The sequence below is a fragment of the Neurospora tetraspora genome (genome assembly GCF_033439725.1).
Source record: "Neurospora tetraspora strain CBS 560.94 chromosome Unknown B0H65scaffold_3, whole genome shotgun sequence".
Taxonomy (NCBI): domain Eukaryota; kingdom Fungi; phylum Ascomycota; class Sordariomycetes; order Sordariales; family Sordariaceae; genus Neurospora; species Neurospora tetraspora.
In genome coordinates this window covers 4,025,683-4,045,987 of record NW_026944385.1, presented here as the reverse complement: position 1 = coordinate 4,045,987, position 20,305 = coordinate 4,025,683, and the positions used below count along the sequence as shown (strand labels likewise).

General features: G+C 49.5%; 6 protein-coding genes across 6 annotated transcripts; 4 read left to right on the top strand and 2 right to left on the bottom strand.

The window, feature by feature from the left end:
* Window positions 1-548: 548 nt before the first annotated feature.
* B0H65DRAFT_463112 (uncharacterized protein) lies at window positions 549-1,312 on the bottom strand. Its single transcript, XM_062826683.1, has one exon. It carries the CDS (start codon window positions 1,276-1,278, stop codon window positions 937-939), a length of 342 nt encoding a protein of 113 aa, XP_062683419.1. The 5' UTR covers window positions 1,279-1,312; the 3' UTR covers window positions 549-936.
* Window positions 1,313-1,605: 293 nt separating this feature from the next.
* Window positions 1,606-4,277, top strand: B0H65DRAFT_463109 (putative nox2). Its single transcript, XM_062826682.1, has 3 exons — window positions 1,606-2,266; window positions 2,324-3,844; window positions 3,906-4,277. Exons 1-3 carry the CDS (start codon window positions 2,076-2,078, stop codon window positions 3,937-3,939), a joined length of 1,746 nt encoding a protein of 581 aa, XP_062683418.1. The 5' UTR covers window positions 1,606-2,075; the 3' UTR covers window positions 3,940-4,277.
* Window positions 4,278-4,279: 2 nt separating this feature from the next.
* Window positions 4,280-6,410, top strand: B0H65DRAFT_463105 (DNA-repair protein rad2). Its single transcript, XM_062826681.1, has 3 exons — window positions 4,280-4,747; window positions 4,919-5,480; window positions 5,576-6,410. Exons 1-3 carry the CDS (start codon window positions 4,641-4,643, stop codon window positions 6,092-6,094), a joined length of 1,188 nt encoding a protein of 395 aa, XP_062683417.1. The 5' UTR covers window positions 4,280-4,640; the 3' UTR covers window positions 6,095-6,410.
* Window positions 6,411-7,209: 799 nt separating this feature from the next.
* B0H65DRAFT_463102 (acyl-CoA dehydrogenase/oxidase) lies at window positions 7,210-9,595 on the top strand. The gene is made up of 3 exons (XM_062826680.1): window positions 7,210-7,668; window positions 7,753-8,042; window positions 8,124-9,595. Exons 1-3 carry the CDS (start codon window positions 7,353-7,355, stop codon window positions 9,357-9,359), a joined length of 1,842 nt encoding a protein of 613 aa, XP_062683416.1. The 5' UTR covers window positions 7,210-7,352; the 3' UTR covers window positions 9,360-9,595.
* Window positions 9,596-11,022: 1,427 nt separating this feature from the next.
* On the bottom strand, window positions 11,023-12,324 carry B0H65DRAFT_173024 (NADH:ubiquinone reductase). The gene is made up of 4 exons (XM_062821395.1): window positions 11,887-12,324; window positions 11,708-11,827; window positions 11,328-11,522; window positions 11,023-11,254 (listed from the first exon to the last, which is right to left on the bottom strand). The coding sequence occupies exons 1-4, from the start codon at window positions 12,068-12,070 to the stop codon at window positions 11,148-11,150; spliced, it is 606 nt and encodes a 201-aa protein (XP_062683415.1). The 5' UTR covers window positions 12,071-12,324; the 3' UTR covers window positions 11,023-11,147.
* Window positions 12,325-13,534: 1,210 nt separating this feature from the next.
* B0H65DRAFT_422933 (cysteine proteinase) lies at window positions 13,535-16,853 on the top strand (the record flags this gene model as incomplete). The annotated part of the gene is made up of 2 exons (XM_062824424.1): window positions 13,535-15,107; window positions 15,163-16,853. 2 exons carry the CDS (start codon window positions 13,535-13,537, stop codon window positions 16,851-16,853), a joined length of 3,264 nt encoding a protein of 1,087 aa, XP_062683414.1.
* Window positions 16,854-20,305: the final 3,452 nt, after the last annotated feature.

The window sequence follows — 20,305 nt, the reverse complement described above, 5'->3', positions numbered from 1 at the left end:
ATAATGAATTTGCAAGTTTTCAGGCTGACTGAACGGCAGAGTCAAAGAGAAGATGTACAAGAGGTTGATGGTATGCCCGGACGGCAAAGACTTGCCGGCGTTGGGACCTTAGATACCCGGCTCATCAGGCTGACCCTCCCCGCGGTTACGTTGGTTGAGCTGGGCAAACAATCGCCGCGGCCATGCTGAACAGTTGCCCATTCTTCGAAGTCCTCAACCTGGAACTGAGGTGACAAAAGGCTGGTTTGAGAGTTCGGCGCTTAGAAGCCTGGGCTGAGGTTGCACGGGATCGAGCCCGCACAACAGTAACCCGATGACGATGAGACTTCATGGTCACTGGACATTCAAATCGAAAATCAAACCAGACAACTACAGTACGTACCGAATCGTGATGCCGATATCTAAATTTGGATGGTGAAGGCTGTGAAGACATGATCTCTATCCGGATGCTTCAGTTGAGACTGCTTGGGCCTTGAGATAGAGGTCCTAGCACAACGCCAAGACCCCTCAAGACTCCCCTGTCAAATGTGTCAGGATCCTGGCCGAAACGGGGACTGCAACACGGGCTGAACCGAATGAACAGCCTTTGACCAATCATGAGACCGAATGATGACTTTTATGGGGCACTTTAGCCCATGTCTTCAAGTCCCCAGAGTCTTTGCAGTCTTCAAAAAAGTTCCAGTGTCTGTGTCGTCTTGCTCGACGGGATTTCTCCATCTCCGAACAACGTAACGTCCATGATCCCATCCGCCTTGACTGGGCAGTTCTTAGCAAACTCCAAAAGGGTCTGAAGCGCATCGGTTCAAACAGGAGAAGCTGGTCATGAATCCAAAATGGCGCCATATCTCATCGGTTATTGACACCACGCGGTCCTTTCTTGGGTTGAACCGCGACGCTCTTTTTAACTCACCACAAGTCCTCTTTGGTCGTCGCCTTCTAGGTTTCCGTTGCCGCTTTTGAGAGTTCACGAGATCGAAGAGGCCATGGGATTTCGGCTCTCCGGCACAGAAAACCACCAACCTCTGTGGTAAAGATGATCTTCAAGTGAACAATGTCTCCCATAGCCTGGGACGCCACACGAGGCACAGACACAGATCTGGGCGTTAAAAAGCGACTTGACTGGAGAGACACGGCAAACGGCGGTCCTGTTGAAATCACTTCTGTGTTTTCATTCGCTGTGGCGGCGACTAAGCACTGGGAGTGCCTGGTGCTCCCATTACACCCATTGCACCCTAACAACGCCAATGACACCTTCGGCAGGGTCGCTTGTATCAACATCGACGAACCTGGGGTTGAAGTTGTAAAGGATCCCACGCTTTCCATCATTCGATTTTCTCGGTGTCTTTTTCTCATTTCTCTTTTTGATGGTACCCTGAAAAGCCCCTGGCAGGTTCCAGACTTGGGAAAGCCGCCTCAGTCCCTGGTCCATACGACTCTACGTCACTCAGTCTGTGCTGTGCCTCAAACACTTTGTCGAGTCATTTCTTCTGCTTGTGCACTCTCTGCCGTCTTCTTTCCTCTTCTCACCTACCGAGTTGACACACTTTGGTCGTTTTCGACATCGAGGCTTCCGTTCTCCGATAGGTGAAAGAGAAGCAGCCGCCAGGTGCAGGCATTCGTAGTACAGGTATGATTCTCCGACTCTGATCCGCTTGGCGTCTCACTGCCTTAACCATACTCTTCCTCCCACGTCCCGTACTCGGTCTAGCCTCTTTGCTCCTTTCCTCCTCTTTTCCCGTTGCTGCAGAGCATTCACCATCTAGAGCTTGTGATCGCTGACCGACACCACCTTACCGTGGCACTACAGGCTCATACCATTACATTCTTTTACAGACATTTTATTATCATTCTCTTAATACTTGTGTCTCTCGACCAGTTCAGCAGGCTCTGACTCCCGAGGACCAATTCATCATCATTCAACAACAACTTTACAACTTTCTTGAGTGGGCTGAGGGGTCTACGACATACAACTGAAGGGCTGAAAAGGAATTGGGTATAAGTTCGACGGACACTACGGTTGGATCACGAACGATACACGCGAATATTGCGACGACAACAGAAGCAACTTACACAAGATGAGTTACGGGGGGTATGACCTGTACAGGTCGGAAACAGATTCGTCGATCGAAAAGCCGTCAGAAAGGTCAAGATGGACGCCACTCACACGCATGCTTTTATCGGGTGAAATGACCCAAGAAAGGCAAAAGGAGCTGAGCCCAAGGGAAAGGTTCGATCGATGGATGGTCAACGAAGGCTACCGACGAATGTAAGCACAACACTTCACAGTCCCTTTGACCAAAGTATGGATTGCTGACTGTTACAGCTTCGTCTTCGTCTTTATGCTACTTCACGCCATCGTTTTTGCCTTTGGCTTCGTTAACTACGCCGTCAAGGACAACCTACAAATAGCGCGGGATACGTTTGGACCTACATATATGATTGCAAGATCGGCAGCGCTGGTTCTGCACGTCGATGTTGCCCTGGTCCTTTTCCCGGTCTGCCGAACGCTCATCTCCCTCGCAAGACAGACTCCTCTGAACGGCATCATCCAATTCGACAAGAACATTACCTTCCACATCACGACAGCATGGTCCATCTTCTTCTGGTCGTGGGTGCATACCATTGCCCACTGGAACAACTTCGCCCAGATCGCAGCCAAGAACAACCTCGGTATTTACGGCTGGCTGTTGGCCAACTTTGTCTCGGGTCCCGGTTGGACTGGTTATATCATGTTGATCGCGCTGACAGGCATGGTGATCACTTCGGTCGAGAAGACAAGGCGGGCGAACTACGAGCGATTCTGGTACACCCACCACATGTTCATCATCTTCTTCTTTTTCTGGGCCATCCACGGTGCCTTCTGCATGATCCAGCCCGACTTCGCGCCCTTCTGCATTTCCGTCGGCACCCAGGCCATCGGTGTGTTCTGGCAGTACTGGATGTACGGAGGATTTGCCTATCTCGCCGAGCGCATTGCCCGCGAGGTCCGTGGCAAGCACAAGACGTACATCTCCAAGGTCGTCCAGCACCCCAGCAACGTGTGCGAGATCCAGATCAAGAAGGAGAACACCAAGACCCGGGCCGGCCAGTACATCTTCCTTTGCTGCCCGGCTGTTTCCCTGTGGCAGTACCATCCCTTCACCCTGACGAGCGCGCCGGAGGAGGACTACATCTCGATCCACATGCGTGTCGTCGGCGACTTCACCAGGCAAGTCGCCGAGGCCCTGGGGTGCGAATTCGACAACAAGAAGAAGGACGACACGTCCAAGGTCGTCGGCGTCAGCCAAGAGAACGACGAAGTCGACCCCGCTCTCCGCCGCGTTCTTCCTCGCGTGTACGTCGACGGACCCTTCGGCTCCGCCTCCGAAGACGTGTTCAAGTACGAGGTGTCGGTCCTCGTCGGCGCCGGTATCGGCGTGACCCCCTTCGCCTCCATCCTCAAGTCGATCTGGTACCGCATGAACTACCCGCAGCAAAAGACGCGGCTGAGCAAGGTGTACTTCTTCTGGATCTGCAGAGATTTCGGTTCGTTCGAGTGGTTCCGCTCGCTTTTGTTGGCGATCGAGGCCCAGGACGTCGACCACCGCATCGAGATCCACACGTACCTGACGGCCAAGATCAAGATTGATGATGCGACCAACATCATGATAAATGATGCTAATGCCGATAAGGATACCATTACGGGATTGAGGTCGCCGACGAACTTTGGCCGTCCTAACTGGGATATGATTTTTAGGGGTATCAGGAAATTGCATGCTCCGGGCGAGGCGGGTGTGTTCTTCTGCGGTCCCAAGGGACTGGGTAGCTCGTTGCATGTCTATTGCAACAAGTATAGTGAGCCTGGGTAAGTTCATATTCCGCTTGTAGTGAAAATGTAGTAGGAAGATGCTAACCTTTTGTGATAGTTTCCACTATGTCTGGGGCAAGGAGAACTTCTAAGGGTTTACCTTCGTTTCTGTATGCCCGTTTACCAACTTTCACTCAACAACCTCATCACTGGGGCATGATTCACCAAACCGTCATTCCTGCGTCTTTCATTATAGTATATAAGCATGTTTGGATGGAGATGATTACGAAATTTGCTAGATAGTCAGCTGTTGTGCCTCTGTATGTACCACTTATACCACTTTTTGTTTCCAGGTCACATGGAGAAGCTCAAGGCAGTCAGGAAGTTTGAGCAAGAAACTTTGTGTTGGCAAGATTGCATGAAACAAATATTATTCCTCAACATTCAAAAGACCACTCCAGAGGTGCTTGAGGTCAGAAGAAAAAAAGACAAGCTCGATGCTTGGTTCATCAACCCCTTTGCTCTGAGTAGACATTCAACCCTAACCCGTAAGCATCCCAGAAATGCATGCAGGGATTCTAAGTGCCCCACATTTACCATCGCGAAAGAGGTGCGTTTCCAGGCAGGCAATCGAGTCCCCTCCAGCTTCAGCGCGTCAATTCCACTGGACGGACGCGGAAAGCTTCCTCTCTTTTCCCGTTATAAAGTGACATCACCCACAAACGATCAAGACACCCTTCCGACTGTCTTCAACCACCGACGTCCGAACTCTGCACAGCATCGCAATCGCCTTCCTATCTTGCCAATCCATCGAAAACTCGAACCCAGCATCGCATGAACCACAACCACAAAGATGGGTATTAAACAGCTTTTCTCAATCATCAAAGATGAAGCGCCGGACGCCATCAAGGAGGGCGAGATCAAGAACCAGTTCGGTCGCAAGGTTGCCATTGTGAGTTTGTTGTCTCTTTTCCCCTTGCCGCCGATCAACTTAACTTTCAATCTTCAATCCATGCTGATATTCTACTTTCCAGGATGCGTACGACTCCCCCGCCCGACCCCGATCCCGATCATAAATCCCAAAACCTAGCGTTCCATAATCGCTAACAAACCCCTCCCTCCGTAATACAGCTCCATGAGCATCTACAGCTTCCTAATCGCCGTCCGCTCCGACGGCCAACAACTAATGAACGAAGCCGGCGAAACCACCTCGCACCTAATGGGCATGTTCTACCGTACCCTACGGATGGTCGAGAACGGCATCAAGCCCCTCTACGTCTTCGATGGCGCACCGCCCAAGCTGAAATCAGGCGAGCTAGCCAAGCGATTCCAGCGCAAGCAGGAAGCCACCGAAGGGCTGGAGGAGGCCAAAGAAACGGGAACGGCCGAGGACGTGGAGAAGTTTTCGAGGCGAACAGTCCGCGTCACGCGCGAGCACAATGCCGAGTGCCAGAGGTTGTTGAAGTTGATGGGCATCCCTTACATTGTGGCGCCGACGGAGGCGGAGGCGCAGTGCGCGGTGCTGGCGCGCGCGGGCAAGGTGTATGCGGCGGCGAGCGAGGATATGGATACGTTGTGCTTTAATACGCCGATTTTGCTGAGGCATTTGACGTTTAGCGAGCAGAGGAAGGAGCCGATTCAGGAGATCCATTTGGAGAAGGTGTTGGAGGGGTTGAATATGGAGAGGAAGCAGGTATGTTTTTTTTTTTTTTTTCCCTTTTCTTTGTTTCCTATGCGCTATCTCCCCGAAAGTTTGCGGCGATATGCTAACCACCCTGTCCCACACAGTTCGTCGACCTCTGCATCCTCCTCGGCTGCGACTACCTCGACCCCATCCCCAAAGTCGGTCCCAGCACAGCGCTCAAGCTGATCCGCGAGCACGGCACGCTCGAAAAGGTGGTGGAGGCGATGAAAGCCGACCCCAAGGGCAAATACCAAATCCCGGAGGACTGGCCGTTCGAGGACGCGCGCGCGCTCTTCTTCGAGCCGGACGTGCGGCCTGCCGACGACCCGCTGTGCGACTTCAAGTGGGAGAAGCCCGACATCGAGGGGCTCGTACAGTTCCTCGGTCACGAGAAGGGGTTTTCGGAGGACCGCGTCCGCAGCGCGGGCACAAAGCTCGAGAAGAACATGAAGACCTCGCAGCAGGCGAGAATCGAGGGCTTCTTCAAGGTGCTGCCTAAGTCCGAGGAGGAGAAGAAGGCGCATAAGCGCAAGCTGGAGGAGCAGGCGGAGCAGAAGAGGAAGAAGGTCAAGGACGAGAAGAAGGAGAAGGCGAAGCTTAAGGCGAAGCCTCGTGGTGCTTAGGGCGGGAATGTCATTTCGTGGCCGATTACCTACCGTGTTCTGATGGGTGCTGGAGTTTCAGGAGTTTCTTGGAGTTTACAGGCGGGAAGGAAAAGGATACGGGTTGGATATGCGTGCATCGTTCCAGCACGTTGAGGAATCCGTGGAACTCGAGGTTTCGGGAATATGCATCTTTTTTTTTGTTCATGCGAATGAATGATTGAGTCCTCACAGATCTACCACCATCTCCGGACCATGTTTATGTATTAATTATCATGGGATACAGACCGCTATCACGGAGCAAGTTGCTGCAATAAGAAGTTTTGTTATGTATCCCCAACCCCACAATTTGTTCGGCGCCGTGGAGTTGCATTAGTGCAGTGCACGCTGTCGCCGCGGCACGCACCGTGGCAGCACCACACTTGCCTCGGCTCATTTGTTGGGTGGTAATCCCAGCCGTTCCAATTGGTCCCACTGGAACAAATGACATCAGCCGAACGTGGGGAAACAGTGACACTCAAGACCGCAAATGGAAATTGGAGTTGGTTTGGGGTGTGTCACATGTTCCCGTATTCCATTAACATTGCCAGATTGATCAGCCTCGTCGCCTTCCTCCTCTGGCAGACTGGAGCAAAGGCCAGTTGAAAGTTTCCATCGATTGCATTGGAACAACCTGCAGAAGTGAAGTTTCATGTCAACGGAAGTGAGAAACCGAAGGTGGAGGTGCCCGGGTCGGATTGCATAGCGCAGGGGTCTTCCCCACGGGCAGGAAACAGCAACTGTTGGAGGTCGAGGATGAAGATATCTCCAAATCCTAGAATGGGAGTCGAAAATGCAGATAGCCTTTGAATTCAGAACTTCAAGCTTTCGGTAATCGAGGGATCACAGGCTTCTGGTTGATTGACAAAGTGTCCTTTGGCTGCTTCATCATGGTTGCGACCGTGCCATCCGTAGAGACTTCTCATTCAGTGACTTTCAACTCACAAATGATCAGACTGACACTGGCAGCGTGCAGCTGTCGGAACCAAATATTCAGACAATGTTGGCAGATTTCTCGGGTGTCAGACACCGACCGACGTCTGTCATCCTGCCAATATCAGATCTCATGCGCATTTGCTCCAACTTCCACTTTCAAAGAAGACGTCGGTGTGGAAGCTTTCCGTGGCATGATCACATGTGAAAGTCCGTTCGGCGCATTACCGTTGGCCGCCAACCATTGGCTGCGCGAATCCATACTGTGGTACAACCGGGGCCTCCGGGGGAATGCTTGGAATGTTTAATGGATGCGACAAGGGACAAGGAGACAACACAACTCCCCCACACTCCCCCATATTTCTTTCTTACTTGTGCCCTCGTGGTCCTCTTGATTCAAGTCTTTATTTTCTTTGATATTCTTCCGTCTCTCTCTCTCTTCATCTTCATTCTTCTTCTCCTCGAACTCTTTCATCCATATACCCATTTCTTATACCCTATACCCATCATGTCCAAGATCTTCACCCAGGCCGACGTCTCGTCGCACAACAAGCCAGACTCGCTCTGGATTGTCGTTGATGGCGATGTCTACGATGTCACCAAGTTTGCTGATGACCATCCCGGTATGTTTATGCGCAAACTTCCATCCTCTGCTTCCCCCGAGGGCGCAGCCTAGAAACTGAACTGACCGTTTGTGATCGGAACAGGCGGCAAGAAGATCCTCCAGAGAGTTGGCGGCAAGGACGCCTCCAAGCAGTTCTGGAAGTACCACAACGAGGGCATTCTCAAGAAGTACCAGCCCAAGCTCCAGATCGGCTCCCTAGACACCAAGCCCAAGGCCGCTGCTCCCGCTCCCGCTGCTGCTCCCGCCCCTGCTCCCAAGGCCGCCCCCAAGCCCAAGGCTGCTGCTGCTGCCTCCTCTTCACACGAGGAATCCGAGGCTCTCGAGCCCTTCGGCCAGCTCATCCCCTTTGCTGACCCCAGCTGGTACCAGAGCGTAAGTTGGAAACCACCTCTCAAGTTTCTGGCGCTATCTCCTTCCATGTGCCTCGGCTAATCCACTTTTTGCTTTCATTAGTACCACTCTCCTTACTACAACGAGACTCACGCCGCCCTCCGTGCCGAGATCCGCGAGTGGGTCGAGACCGCCATCGACCCCTATGTCACCGAGTGGGATGAGAAGAAGGAGGTTCCTGCCGAGATCTATAAGGAGATGGGCAAGCGCGGCTACCTCGCCGGTCTGCTTGGCACCAAGTACCAGAGCAACTATGTCGAGAACCCCATCAAGTCCGTCCCCGCCGAGAAGTGGGATCTCTTCCACGAGATGCTCCTGACCGACGAGCTCAGCCGCACCGGCTCCGGTGGTTTCGTCTGGAACGTCATCGGCGGCTTCGGCATCGGCTGCCCTCCCCTCGTCAAGTTCGGCAAGAAGTCCCTTGTCGACCGCATCCTGCCCGGCATCCTCAACGGTGACAAGCGCATCTGCCTTGCCATCACCGAGCCCGACGCCGGTTCCGACGTCGCCAACCTCACCTGCGAGGCCAAGCTCAGCGAGGACGGCAAGCACTACATTGTCAACGGCGAGAAGAAGTGGATCACCAACGGCATCTGGTCCGACTACTTCACCACGGCCGTGCGCACCGGCGGCCCCGGCATGAACGGCGTCTCTCTCCTGCTCATCGAGCGCGACTTCCCCGGCGTGTCCACCCGCCGCATGGACTGCCAGGGTGTCTGGTCCTCGGGCACCACCTACATCACCTTTGAGGACGTCAAGGTCCCCGTCGAGAACCTGATCGGCAAGGAGAACCAGGGCTTCCGCGTCATCATGACCAACTTCAACCACGAGCGCATCGGCATCATCATCCAGTGCCTCCGCTTCTCGCGCGTCTGCTACGAGGAGTCGGTCAAGTACGCCAACAAGCGCCGCACCTTCGGCAAGAAGCTCATCGAGCACCCCGTCATCCGCCTCAAGCTCGCCCACATGGCCCGCCAGATCGAGGCCTCGTACAACTGGCTCGAGAACCTCATCTACCAGTGCGAGAAGATGGGCGAGACCGAGGCCATGCTCCGCCTCGGCGGCGCCATCGCCTCCCTCAAGGCCCAGGCCACCGTCACTTTCGAGTTTTGCGCCCGTGAGGCATCGCAAATCTTCGGTGGTCTGTCCTACTCCCGCGGCGGCCAGGGCGGCAAGGTCGAGAGGCTGTACCGTGATGTCAGGGCTTATGCCATCCCCGGTGGCTCGGAGGAGATCATGCTTGATCTCAGCATAAGGCAGAGCTTGCGCGTTGCCAAGATGACTGGTATGAAGCTTTAAAGATGAACGGAGAGATGATGTTTAATGTTGTGTGATTTTGGAAAAAAGCATCTTGGGGTTAACGGGTTTTTTTTTTTTGGCATACTCTTTTTTTTCTTTTCATGGGGTTCTTTTATACTCTATATATACCTATCTACACTGTACTTCTATATGGTATGATTACAGATAGCTACAGATATAGCTACAGATGGCTGCTTACTTAGTTCAATTGAGGTGGCAGCGTTGTTCATTCAAAATGCTTCCCTTATGTGTGAATGTTCGTGAGATCCGTCTTGGCCAGACGGGATGTCATTGACTAGATCATCAGTGTTGAGTATATCCCTTACGGTGTACTGGCAAACATGCTTGGTACATGTTGCTGAGTACTCCATTGGTGTATTGGAACATCGCGACGGGTCAGTAGTCGAGTCCTTTTAAGGTAGAGGGAATGGGAAATGAGTGTCCTAGTAGTAAGAATACCGTCAGGTGGTTTCAACCCCAGTGCGGGCTGTTGGGCTGCCATTCTGTTTCCCACTTTCCCATCTCCCCATTCTGAAGTTACCCCATGCTTACTTATGGAAACGAGAAACCACATGCTTAAAACACGAACGTATCTACAAATAAATAGAGGTTGCGACTTGGTCTTTCTTGCCATTCCGCTCTTATGTAAATCTCCCTTTTGTCTTAACCTAGAAGTGTCTCTGTACTTGGAGGTGTCTCTTTACCTTTCTCTTCAACCGTCTCGTCACCTCTCTCTTCGCCTCTCTCTTCAACCGTCTCTTCACCTCTCTCTTAACTTCTCTTTACCCGTCGCTTTACCTGTCTCTTTACCTATCTGTTTCCTGTCTCTTGTATCTGTCTTTACCTATCTCTTGACTTGATTGCTTACTTATTCGTTTCATTTGTCTTTTTACCTGTCTTACCCGTCCGTCTCTTCACTAGTTCCCTTTCCTATCTCCTTACTTACCCCCCTATCTCTGTCCGCTGCTGCTACATCACCATCATATTACCCGGACGTAATATCAGCCAGAGTTAGTGTCAATAACAGCGTACTCGGACACTAGATGTTGACGGATGCTCCTTCTTTTCCCCGAGCGAGTCTGAAACCTTCTCTAGTGTTGTCTTGCGTGTCTATTAGCCCCATTGGACCCGACGTCTGTTTTGTTCCTGTTGGAGTTTAGTCTAGTCCGGTGTTCCGCCATAAATTTGGATCCGTTAGTAGGTAGGTAGGTTAGTTGGTGGTCCGGATATATCCAACCAATCAATACCTATCTTCTCCATGACGCTTCGTTGTTGGTTTTTTCCGCCTGCTGCCTATCCGTATCCCCACATCAGACGTTCATGTGGTTCCTTCCCTCTTGGTTACTGGTTCTTGGTTTTTTTCGTCCGGTGCGGTGTTCGTACAAACTTGAGTTCGTTGAAAGATCGGTAGTCGTCCAAGAAATATACAATCAATCATTCCACTTTCCAAGACGCTTTTGTTGGTGGCGTATTCCACCTGTAACTTCTCAACAAGGATACACTCGTTGCCTCTCATCCAATGCCACTGAACGATGGTGATGTAAAGGAGAACATGATATTGAATGGTATGGTACAGTTTTCCCCATCGCTCTTTAGTCCTCCTTCCTCTATGTGTCCATAGATAGGTAGAAGTTAAAAAGCCCATCCTGTTCTTCCCTGGTGTCTGTCTCTCGTTTTGCCTCTAGGCCGGGGTCCTGTTTTCCAGGCCAGGGCCCTGTTGTATCCTGCCTGTCGTCATCATCTTCGTGTTTGTGTATCTTCAAACCTTTCTCTCCATCTCTCTCAAGCTCAAGCAGAAGCAACGTTGGGATCCGCAGAGACGGGCTTGACCTCGACTCCGTACTTCTCAAGGAGTCTCTGGCGCCTGCGTTCTTGGTAGCCGGGTGGGTAGATACCTTGTCAGGGTTGTTTCGTTAGCAAGTTTGTTCATAGAAGATAGATATCCTGGAGGTTGTTGATTAGACCTACCACGACCCTCGCCAACTTCCGCAAGGGTTTCCTCGACCGGCCTCCTCCTGTTCAGGCGCATGGCCTCTTTCCTCTCGTACTCGTCGACGTTGGGGTCCTTATCGTAGCCGCTCAGCTTGCCACCGGTGAATGCGAAGGCACCGACGGTGGCGCCGGCCATGGCGCCGAAGCCGAGGATGACGGGGAAACGAAGGGCTGTTGAAGAAGTATATCCAAAGTTAGTTGTTGTAGGTACCAAGTTACAAGCAATTGCATGAATCGTGTAGTCTGGGGTCGCAAGTGGAGTAGTTCGTTCCCGCGCACGGGGTACCGCTCGCATCGTATGGAATTGTATAAACAGGGTTGGGGGTGGTTTCGTTTTCCTCGTCGTTTGTACGTACATCGCAAGCCCACGACGCTTCCACCGAGGAAAGCACCGATCACATGGTTCCAGGCGTCTTCCTTCTCGCGCAGGTTCGCCGAGGCCTGTTGGGCGAATCTGTAGACACCACCGGCGAAAGCTTTTGAGAGACAAAGTCAGTCAGGCAGTCGTCGCAATTGATGTGGTATCATGTCGTACCAAAGCTGATGATGGTGCCTCCGCCGTGGGTGAAAACGTGCATGCTGCCGACGTTGTTCTTCTTCATGGAGGTTCGGAGGGAAGCGATCAAGAGACCGGCTCCACCACTGAAGAGGGCGCCACTGACGCCGGACTTGATGGCATCCTTGGGCTGAAAAATGGTGTCGTCCCCTTGAGGCGCCATCTTGGTCGAGGTAGTGTGGTGGGCTTGTGGTGATGTCGGCGTGGCCTTGGTGCCCGTGGTGGTTTGAAGTGATGTCGAGACTCGAGACGGGAGTACTTGAGCTTGCGATTGATTGGTTGTGCCGGCGATGGGCCAGCCTCACAAGTCACAGCGGTCGAGGTAGTGATGCGCTACAGTGCCCAGCGAGCATTTGAGTGCGACTGCCCTAGGTAACTTCAGGTTGCTTGGGGCCTCGCAGCTGCTGGGCCGCTTCGCGGGCAGGTCTAGCAGGTACCACTAACTCAATATGTATGGTCCGTGCGTATGAGCTCTAGCTTTCGTATCTCAAGTAAAGGTGGGGTCATAACAGTCCTAGTACCTTTACATACAGCGTACACGGCTTCTCTCTCTTCTTACTCTCATCATCTCAACTTCCACGTCAGGTACAAACAGAGACGTTGTTTTGCTTTTGTTTATGGTTGGTTGCCCAGCAAAGTTTAATATCTCAATGGACTACCTTTCTATCAACTTGGTGACTTTGTTCGTCACAAGAGTGATATCGTAATTTACTGGGTGGACTACTCAGCTGGAGACACCCACGTCACAGTTGAGACTTTACAGAAGTGTACAAGTGCTCCTTCCCTCAAGAGCGCTCAAGTCCACTGACAACGGTCATCAACCGCGCCGTCCGTGTTTGCTCCAAGTCTCCCGTCATTCTTTGCGTTGAACCACCAACCAAAAGGTACCCCCATCATAAGGCGTCCACCCCTCCGCCCCTCCATTCGTTACCGCGTCGAAGCATTGCAGTGCCTGTGGTGACGCCGCGGTCCCCAACTCACCATACCCAACCCAACCCGTTTCATCACTCATCAACAGGACACTCCGACGTCCATCAATCATCGGTTTGATTCACAACTAAATTGCATCGTCATCAACCTAGCCTGCCGTCCTCTCCGGCGTCAACACCGTCACGTATACCCCGCCATATAGCTATCGATTCGTCAACACAGCCACTGGTTGTACGCAAACGAGTCCACGTTATCGCATTAGACGGTGGTATAACGCTGTTCTAGGAGCCCAAAAGTACTCTTACCTCCCAATCTACTTCTGCTCTAGTACTGACCCCCTGTCATAGTGGCCTTGGACCCTACCCCGCCGCCTCCCCCTAAAGCAGGTCGCCTGGCTTCACGTTGGCTTCAAGACTTGTTGAAGGGCATCCTTCGTGAGGGCGATCCTGTCTTTGACTGCTATTCTTTGCGAGACCCTTCACGCCGGGACAACTCGAAAAGCCGACTCCACGAACTGATCATTATCGGCTCACAAAGCCATGGCGTCGACCACGACGGTCGAGCCCAGCTCGCGCCCCTCATCATAAGCTGCATGTGCAAGCTTTGCCGTCACCACTTCGTTGTCAGATATACCATTCCCGAAGACGAATGCGGCCAACTTCATACCGGACAAGCTCACCACTATGTTGCCAGTGCTATGGAAGACAGGCCGGCCTCCCCGAAAGAGACTGACAAGTTCTATCCCCGTGCCACTAGCACTACTACTCACGTCTGCTCCCTCTGCAGCCAGACCGTTTCTGTCGACGTTCTGCGGCCGCACCTGGAAACAGCCTGGATCAGCCGAATCATGGATAAGGACAGGATAAGAAACGCTTTGGCGGTCGCCAAAAGAGAAGAGCCAGAACGCTACGGCGACCTAACACCGGAAAAGGAGGATGGTTATGCCAATTCTCCTTTACAGACCCTCAACATGTACATCAAAAACATTCTCGAGGACGACTGGACCGCCCCGCAAAAGCGCATCGCCAGCCGCAACAGGACCTTCTCAGTCCAGTTTGGCCCAGCATGTGCCGACATATTCCTCTATCTTGGCTTCACGGAAGAGGTGGATATCGCAACTGGGGACAAGTTCTGGGTACCCCCTCGGCTTCCTATCTCAACCTTTCGAACACCCCTGGGCTCAGAACGTGCTTTCCTCGAGAACGTCAGAAGCGAGGTGCAGAGTTTCCTAGCCGAGAACCCTCCGAGGCCGGACCTGCCCGTCGTGGGGGCAACGATTAATGCGATAGAGCGGCTGGACAAGGTCCTGATATCGGACTGGCTTCGCAGCCACGAGACCCGATCGCCGCGAAACTCGGATGAGGCCCAATACTTTCGCATCTTGGGAGCATCCGAAAGGTCCGATGAGGAGGTGCTCAAGTATGCCTTCCTCCAACAGGTGGGCGTTGATTCGGCGAACAGGCACACTTACAAGACTGCGCTTGCCAATTTGGCTGGCTACAGGAGTGAAGAGTTTCAGATGTACGTCTTCAGTCTGGATGAGAGTCCTGCCGCCCCCAGCGGTCCTCAAACTCAGGGGCCTCTTTCAGACGTAGACAAAGCGTATAGGCACTTCAATCTCGAGCCAAAAACAAACGGAGACGCCCGGTATTTCATCAACGTTTACAAAACCTACAGAGAGCAGTCACCTGGACAGCTATCTAGTCACAGAATCGCCCTTCTCAAAATTGGCAAGGACAGGGACGACTCGGATATACTTGACGAGGTGTTCAATGGAGAGATGGGCCACAACGAGGCATGTTCAATTCTGGAATCTGAGCCGGGCTGGTCCTTGGAGATTGCTGCTGCAGGTGCACGGGAGGCCGTCAAGAACGGTATTGATCGCAGATTGCTTATCAAAGCCTGTGAAACGCTCGCGGAGGCTATGAGGAAGGAGAACGTAGCGGACGAAGACGGTTGGGCAGAGTTTGATAGGGTTCAAGCAGAACTCCGCGCTCCGGACTTCCCCCTTCTACCCAACGCGGAACAAGGCTCCCAGTTTGAGGATACGACAGAGTTTATGTCACTACCTGTTGGCCTCGACAACCTTCGGAACACATGCTATCTCAACAGCATCCTTCAGTATTTCTACTCGGTCACGGCCGTGAGGAACTTCGTAATGAATGCGGACCAGACATCTTTGGAGCCAACCCAGGAAGCTATGCGGGCTCTCCTAGATGGCCTAGACCCATCTGAACTCGACCCCGGCCGGGCTTATGTCGGATCTGAATGTGAGTTGTCACGCTGACCATCTTCTTCGTCAAAGCATGCTGACGTGTATTAAAGTCTGCCGTGAGCTGGGCTCCCTGTTTCGTGACATTCAGGGCGCCGGAACCCGCTCCGTGAGACCTAGGCAGCGTCTGGCCAATGCAGCTTTGCTCAGGCCAGACAGGATACGCAGTGAGCCTTTAGAGGGAGCCGTTGACAACGCATCCAAGCCGACCTCGGTGGAGGCTCCTCCACTGCCTCCCAGATCAGGCGCGGGCGACCTACCCAAGGTTACGGTTGACGCGGTACCAGAGCACTCGGAGACGGATAGCAACCTGAGCTCACAGACTTTGGTCAACCAGACTGAAGACGACCCGACATTCATTGTTGTCGACTGCAATGCCGGTAAAGGTGAAGGCACAGGCGACGATATTACCATGACTGATGAACCTGCTCCGTCTACCCCTGTTGCTGCTTCCGCCAAGACTGGAAACGACAGGCCCAGGGACCTGAAACTAACGGTTGTAGAACTTAACGAAGAGCTTGACAAGCCTAACGTTGGTTCCGACCAGATGGACGTCGACGAAGTCATGGGCAACGCAATAGACCATCTCCGGGCAGCTTTCAAGGTTAAATCGCTTAGGAATCCGAATACACCAGGGCCAGACCCGATCAAGGAAGCCTTTTTCTCGACGCTTGTCGACAACCGGAAGAAGGCTAGTGAAAGTACTTGGAACAGCTCTACAAGATCTGAACGTTGGGTGATTGCCTATCCCGGAAAGAATGAGCGGATAAGCTTGTACGATGCTTTGTCCAGATCATTCGATCTGGAAAGCGTGGGTGCAGAGCTTCTAACCTATACGACCATCAAGGACCCGGCTCCCAACTTCCACATCTGCATTTCGAGGTCGGATGGCCGTAACAAAAACGCCAATCCTGTCATCATACCCGAGCTCTTATACCTCGATCGCTTTATGCACACCGACCAGCTCGATTCGCCACTATTCAAGGCCCGTCAAAGAAGCTGGAACATTGGAAACAGGCTCCAAGAGCTCATGTCTCGTGACAACAAGATCAAGGAGAATGAGTCTGTTGCCCCAATTCCCTTCGTAACGCGTAATGAGAGAAGTTCCGACAGCCTTCTAGATTCCTTCATTCACGTAAGTGATCAGGACATTGAGGAGCTCGAAGGATACGATGTCACATCATTCTTGACGCCCGAGCTCGACACCACTGTCGGAAAGTATACTAGCCTGCCCAGGCCTGAGTCGTCTCAGCCAGACATCAAACCTGAAGCGCCGAATCCTGATCAGGAAGAGCTTGGCGATCTCAGTCCAAGTGAGATTCATACCTTGATCACGAGCATTGAGGCTGAAGCAGCCTGGGAAAAGGGGCAGCTGCTGGCCGAACGCGAGAAGTTGTTTGATGGCATGCAGCAGTATGTATACCGGCTTCACGCAGTCGTCTGCCATGCCGGAACCACGGCCGCCGCCGGCCACTACTGGGTCTGGATTTACGACTTTGAAGAGAACGTCTGGCGCAAGTACAACGACACCACGGTGTCTGTCCATCCGGCTGAGGAGGTGTTTGAACAGCTCAACACCAGGGGCGAGCCATACTACGTGGCCTACGTGCGGTCAGAAAACGTCAAGGACCTCGTGAGCATCCCACGTCGTCAGTTCGTGGGACCTCCGATTAGCTCTGACGAGCCCACGACGGTGCACGCTGAGACGGTGGATAGGATGGACTTGGATGCTCAGAATGCTTAGATAGCTACCTTGAAGGAAATGGAGGAACGGGCGCATAACTTCGAACGTTTTCCTCGCCCGCGCACGCCCGGGACATTGCCTAGTGCGCAGCTTTTGGGTCCTCCTTCACTTTTCCCAGGGGTGTTTCAAGATGCTGAACTCTCGTCCGCACGTGAGAGGAGAAACAAAACAAACTCAGTGTTGCGGATGCCTAAAGCTGTCTCTTTTGCCGATATGGATCATGAGGAGTTTGTCAGCGAGGCAGATGCACGAACGTTGAGATATCGAAGGTTTCAGAATCAGATGAAGAAAAAAAAAACAGTTTGAAGGTGTTATGCGATGAGGAGTGAGGAGGACGGAGGACCTTTCGGTGTGGTTGTGAGTTTATTCATGTTAATTACCTTAGCTATGTTGTTACCCACTTGGTCCTGGCCTGGCCTGGCGTGGTTGGTGTTGTAGTGTATGGATTAGGTAGTGTTGATGTCTTTGTAGCGTTCTATCGTAACTACACGAATGGCCGTAAAATAAACCGAACATGGACAGTCCAACACGACTGGCTCGCTTTGGTCAGTGAAGGTCGTGACAAAATGGTGATATCTATCGTAATAACTTGGCAATACACCGCCTTAGAGTCCGTCTATTATGGATCCTTTAAACTAGGAAATGTTTGGAATTTATACCAAACCGATGTAAGAAAGACAGACGCATGGAGGCGTGCAAGAAGTATGCCCAAAGGTGTGATGTTTTGGGACCGTGACTTGTTCAACTTATCCTTACCTAGATATGGAAGAGATTGATCGCCTAACGAATGAGAAAAGGGACAGAGAGAAACAACTTGGGGTCCAGAAAAAGAACTCCAACTTCCTTTCGCATACATCGGCGAAGGCCACACGTCTACTTAAAACATTGGAGGCCAAGGGGAAGGGAAAATCGGTAGAAGCTCCAAAAGCAGGCACTCGAGTGCTAGTCATCATCTATCCCTTCGACTTTTCTATTTATATATAACGAAATGGCAGAAAGATTATGTATACCGAGAAAAAAAACTGGAGAAGGCACTCACACAGAAAGGTCCACGCCCGGCCAACTCGCACGCTTACCTAGAGGTGCTAGCTAGACCATCTGACTCTCCAGACTCCCGTCTCAACGGTCAGTGATAATATATTGCTGCCTATCCTCCATCATACATACATATGTCCATCCCTTCCTTACAGTTTAGCTGTTAGTTAGTTCATCTCGTTTTTTTATTTTAAAAAATCTGATAAGATGGAACTCAGATAGGTGGTGATCTTTATTGCCTCCTAGCCTCCTAGGCGGCCTAGGAATTGATCTGAAATCTCTGAATGTAGAAAATTTCTGAATGTAGAAAATTTCAGAAATTTCTGGAAATTTCATGCAAAAATGAACATTTTTTCCATATTTTCAGCACACGTAACTAAAATATAGATAAATCTGGGGGTTTTGGAGTCTCAAATGGCCACCTAGAATCGAAATAAATTGCTAGAAAGTCGTCATTTTTACTACTTTTTACTAAAAATCGATTTTTACGTACATAAATGCAAATTTATAAATTTGATAACTATTTTAATTAGCAATGCCCTCCTCCTACTTACTCCGCTTTATTGTATTGAATTTAATCACCTTCATACATATAATTATATAATTACTCTTCGATTTATAATAGTAATTCGTCCCTTTATATAAGAAATAATATAATAAAAGACTAGTTTAAATTTCTAAACTTACGGCCGTTTATATAAACGAATATAATTATATCTATTTTTTCGCTAATAAATCGGTTACGATGAGGACTTTCCAAAAAGTTTATAGTAAAGAAGGTTCGCTTATAAAGTACACTATTAATTAGGGTACTAAATATCCATATAACTAGCAGTACAATAAGAGAGCGGTTATCTTATATTATAATTTACTATAATTTAGGATCGAAATTATTATAATTCTAAAAATTACCGTCCGGACTGTAGATACCCTTACGCCTTCTAAAAGTAAAAAAGTCGGCGATAATTTACTCATTTATTACATTATTAAATATATAAATATATTCCCTTAAGAAAATTAACGGTACGCTGGTAATATTCTAAATAAAGGGTCGAATAGCTTCGAATTTCACTACTATAGTAAATAAATATAAAAAGAAACCTAACTAATTAATAAGAATTAACTATTTAATCCTCCTTAATACGTAGAAGTACTCTAATTCCTACTAATCCGTAGCAGCGAAGGAGTAATATAAACATAATTACTCTTCCTAAACCTTAACCCAACGTAAAATAACGTAACTGACGTACGCTTTATCCGCTTCTAATATTAATTATACCTTATAAAATAATACTAAAAAGTATTTAAAAACATCGAAAATATACTAGAAGTATACGTTTTCAATAATATTTATTACCTATATAAATCGTATAGGGTTAACGCCGGCCTCGTTATCACTAACAATAGCAACAACGTAGGGTATTTTTTAATACTAACTAAAGAAGCGGGCATCCTTTACAAAGGCTTATAGAATAACTTATACACATTTAATCGAAATAACGAATTTATACTATAACCCCTAATAAGTAATTATACTAATTTAATTAATTAATAGTATAAATAAAATATTTAAAAAGTAATTTACTTCGCTAAAAGCAATACGACTTTATTATAATATATACTTATTAACGCGCGTAACTGCAAAAATTATAATTTAAAAGCGTAGAAATAATTAACAATAATAGTAATTTATTAAACTAGCAATTTAAATAGTAGTAAATTAAATAAATTCTTTATTAATAATTAAAGGGAGTAAAAATCGTATAAAATAGCAAAATTAAATTTAAAGCAGTCGTTAAATAGCTTTTAAATCGTATATCGGGTACTATTATAAATATTAATGATAAAAGAATTAATTTTAATTAATTTAGCAACCATTTTATTATAAACGTTATAAACGATACCAGCGAAGTTTACTACTATATATTCTATTAAACTAGTATTTCTATTATATCAAAATTAGGATTATCCCTCTAGAGGGGAAAAAGAGATATTAAGAATACGCCGGCCAATATAGTCGTTTAACTCGTCGAAAAAAACGTTAATATACATATAATCAACAATATACTATTCAATAATTTACCGTTTTATTCTAATATAAATAAAAAGAAGCTAATAATTAACTAACTTGGCCGCGTTAGGAGGGGTATATACTAGCACTAAAGTATAGAGGAATACCCTTATAGGAAACGACTCGAATATAGTAAATAAGCGGCTGTCGAAAAGGAGGGCTTCAACTGTATATTAATCGATCTTATCCTTTTAAGCACCATTAAGGGCAACAACGTAATATTGTATATCCTTACGTTCTTTAAATTGCTAATTAATACGAACGATCTAATACCCCGCGTAACTATCAAAATAACCACGCATTCGAATAACATTAGCAGTATTACGCCAATTATAATAATGGTATA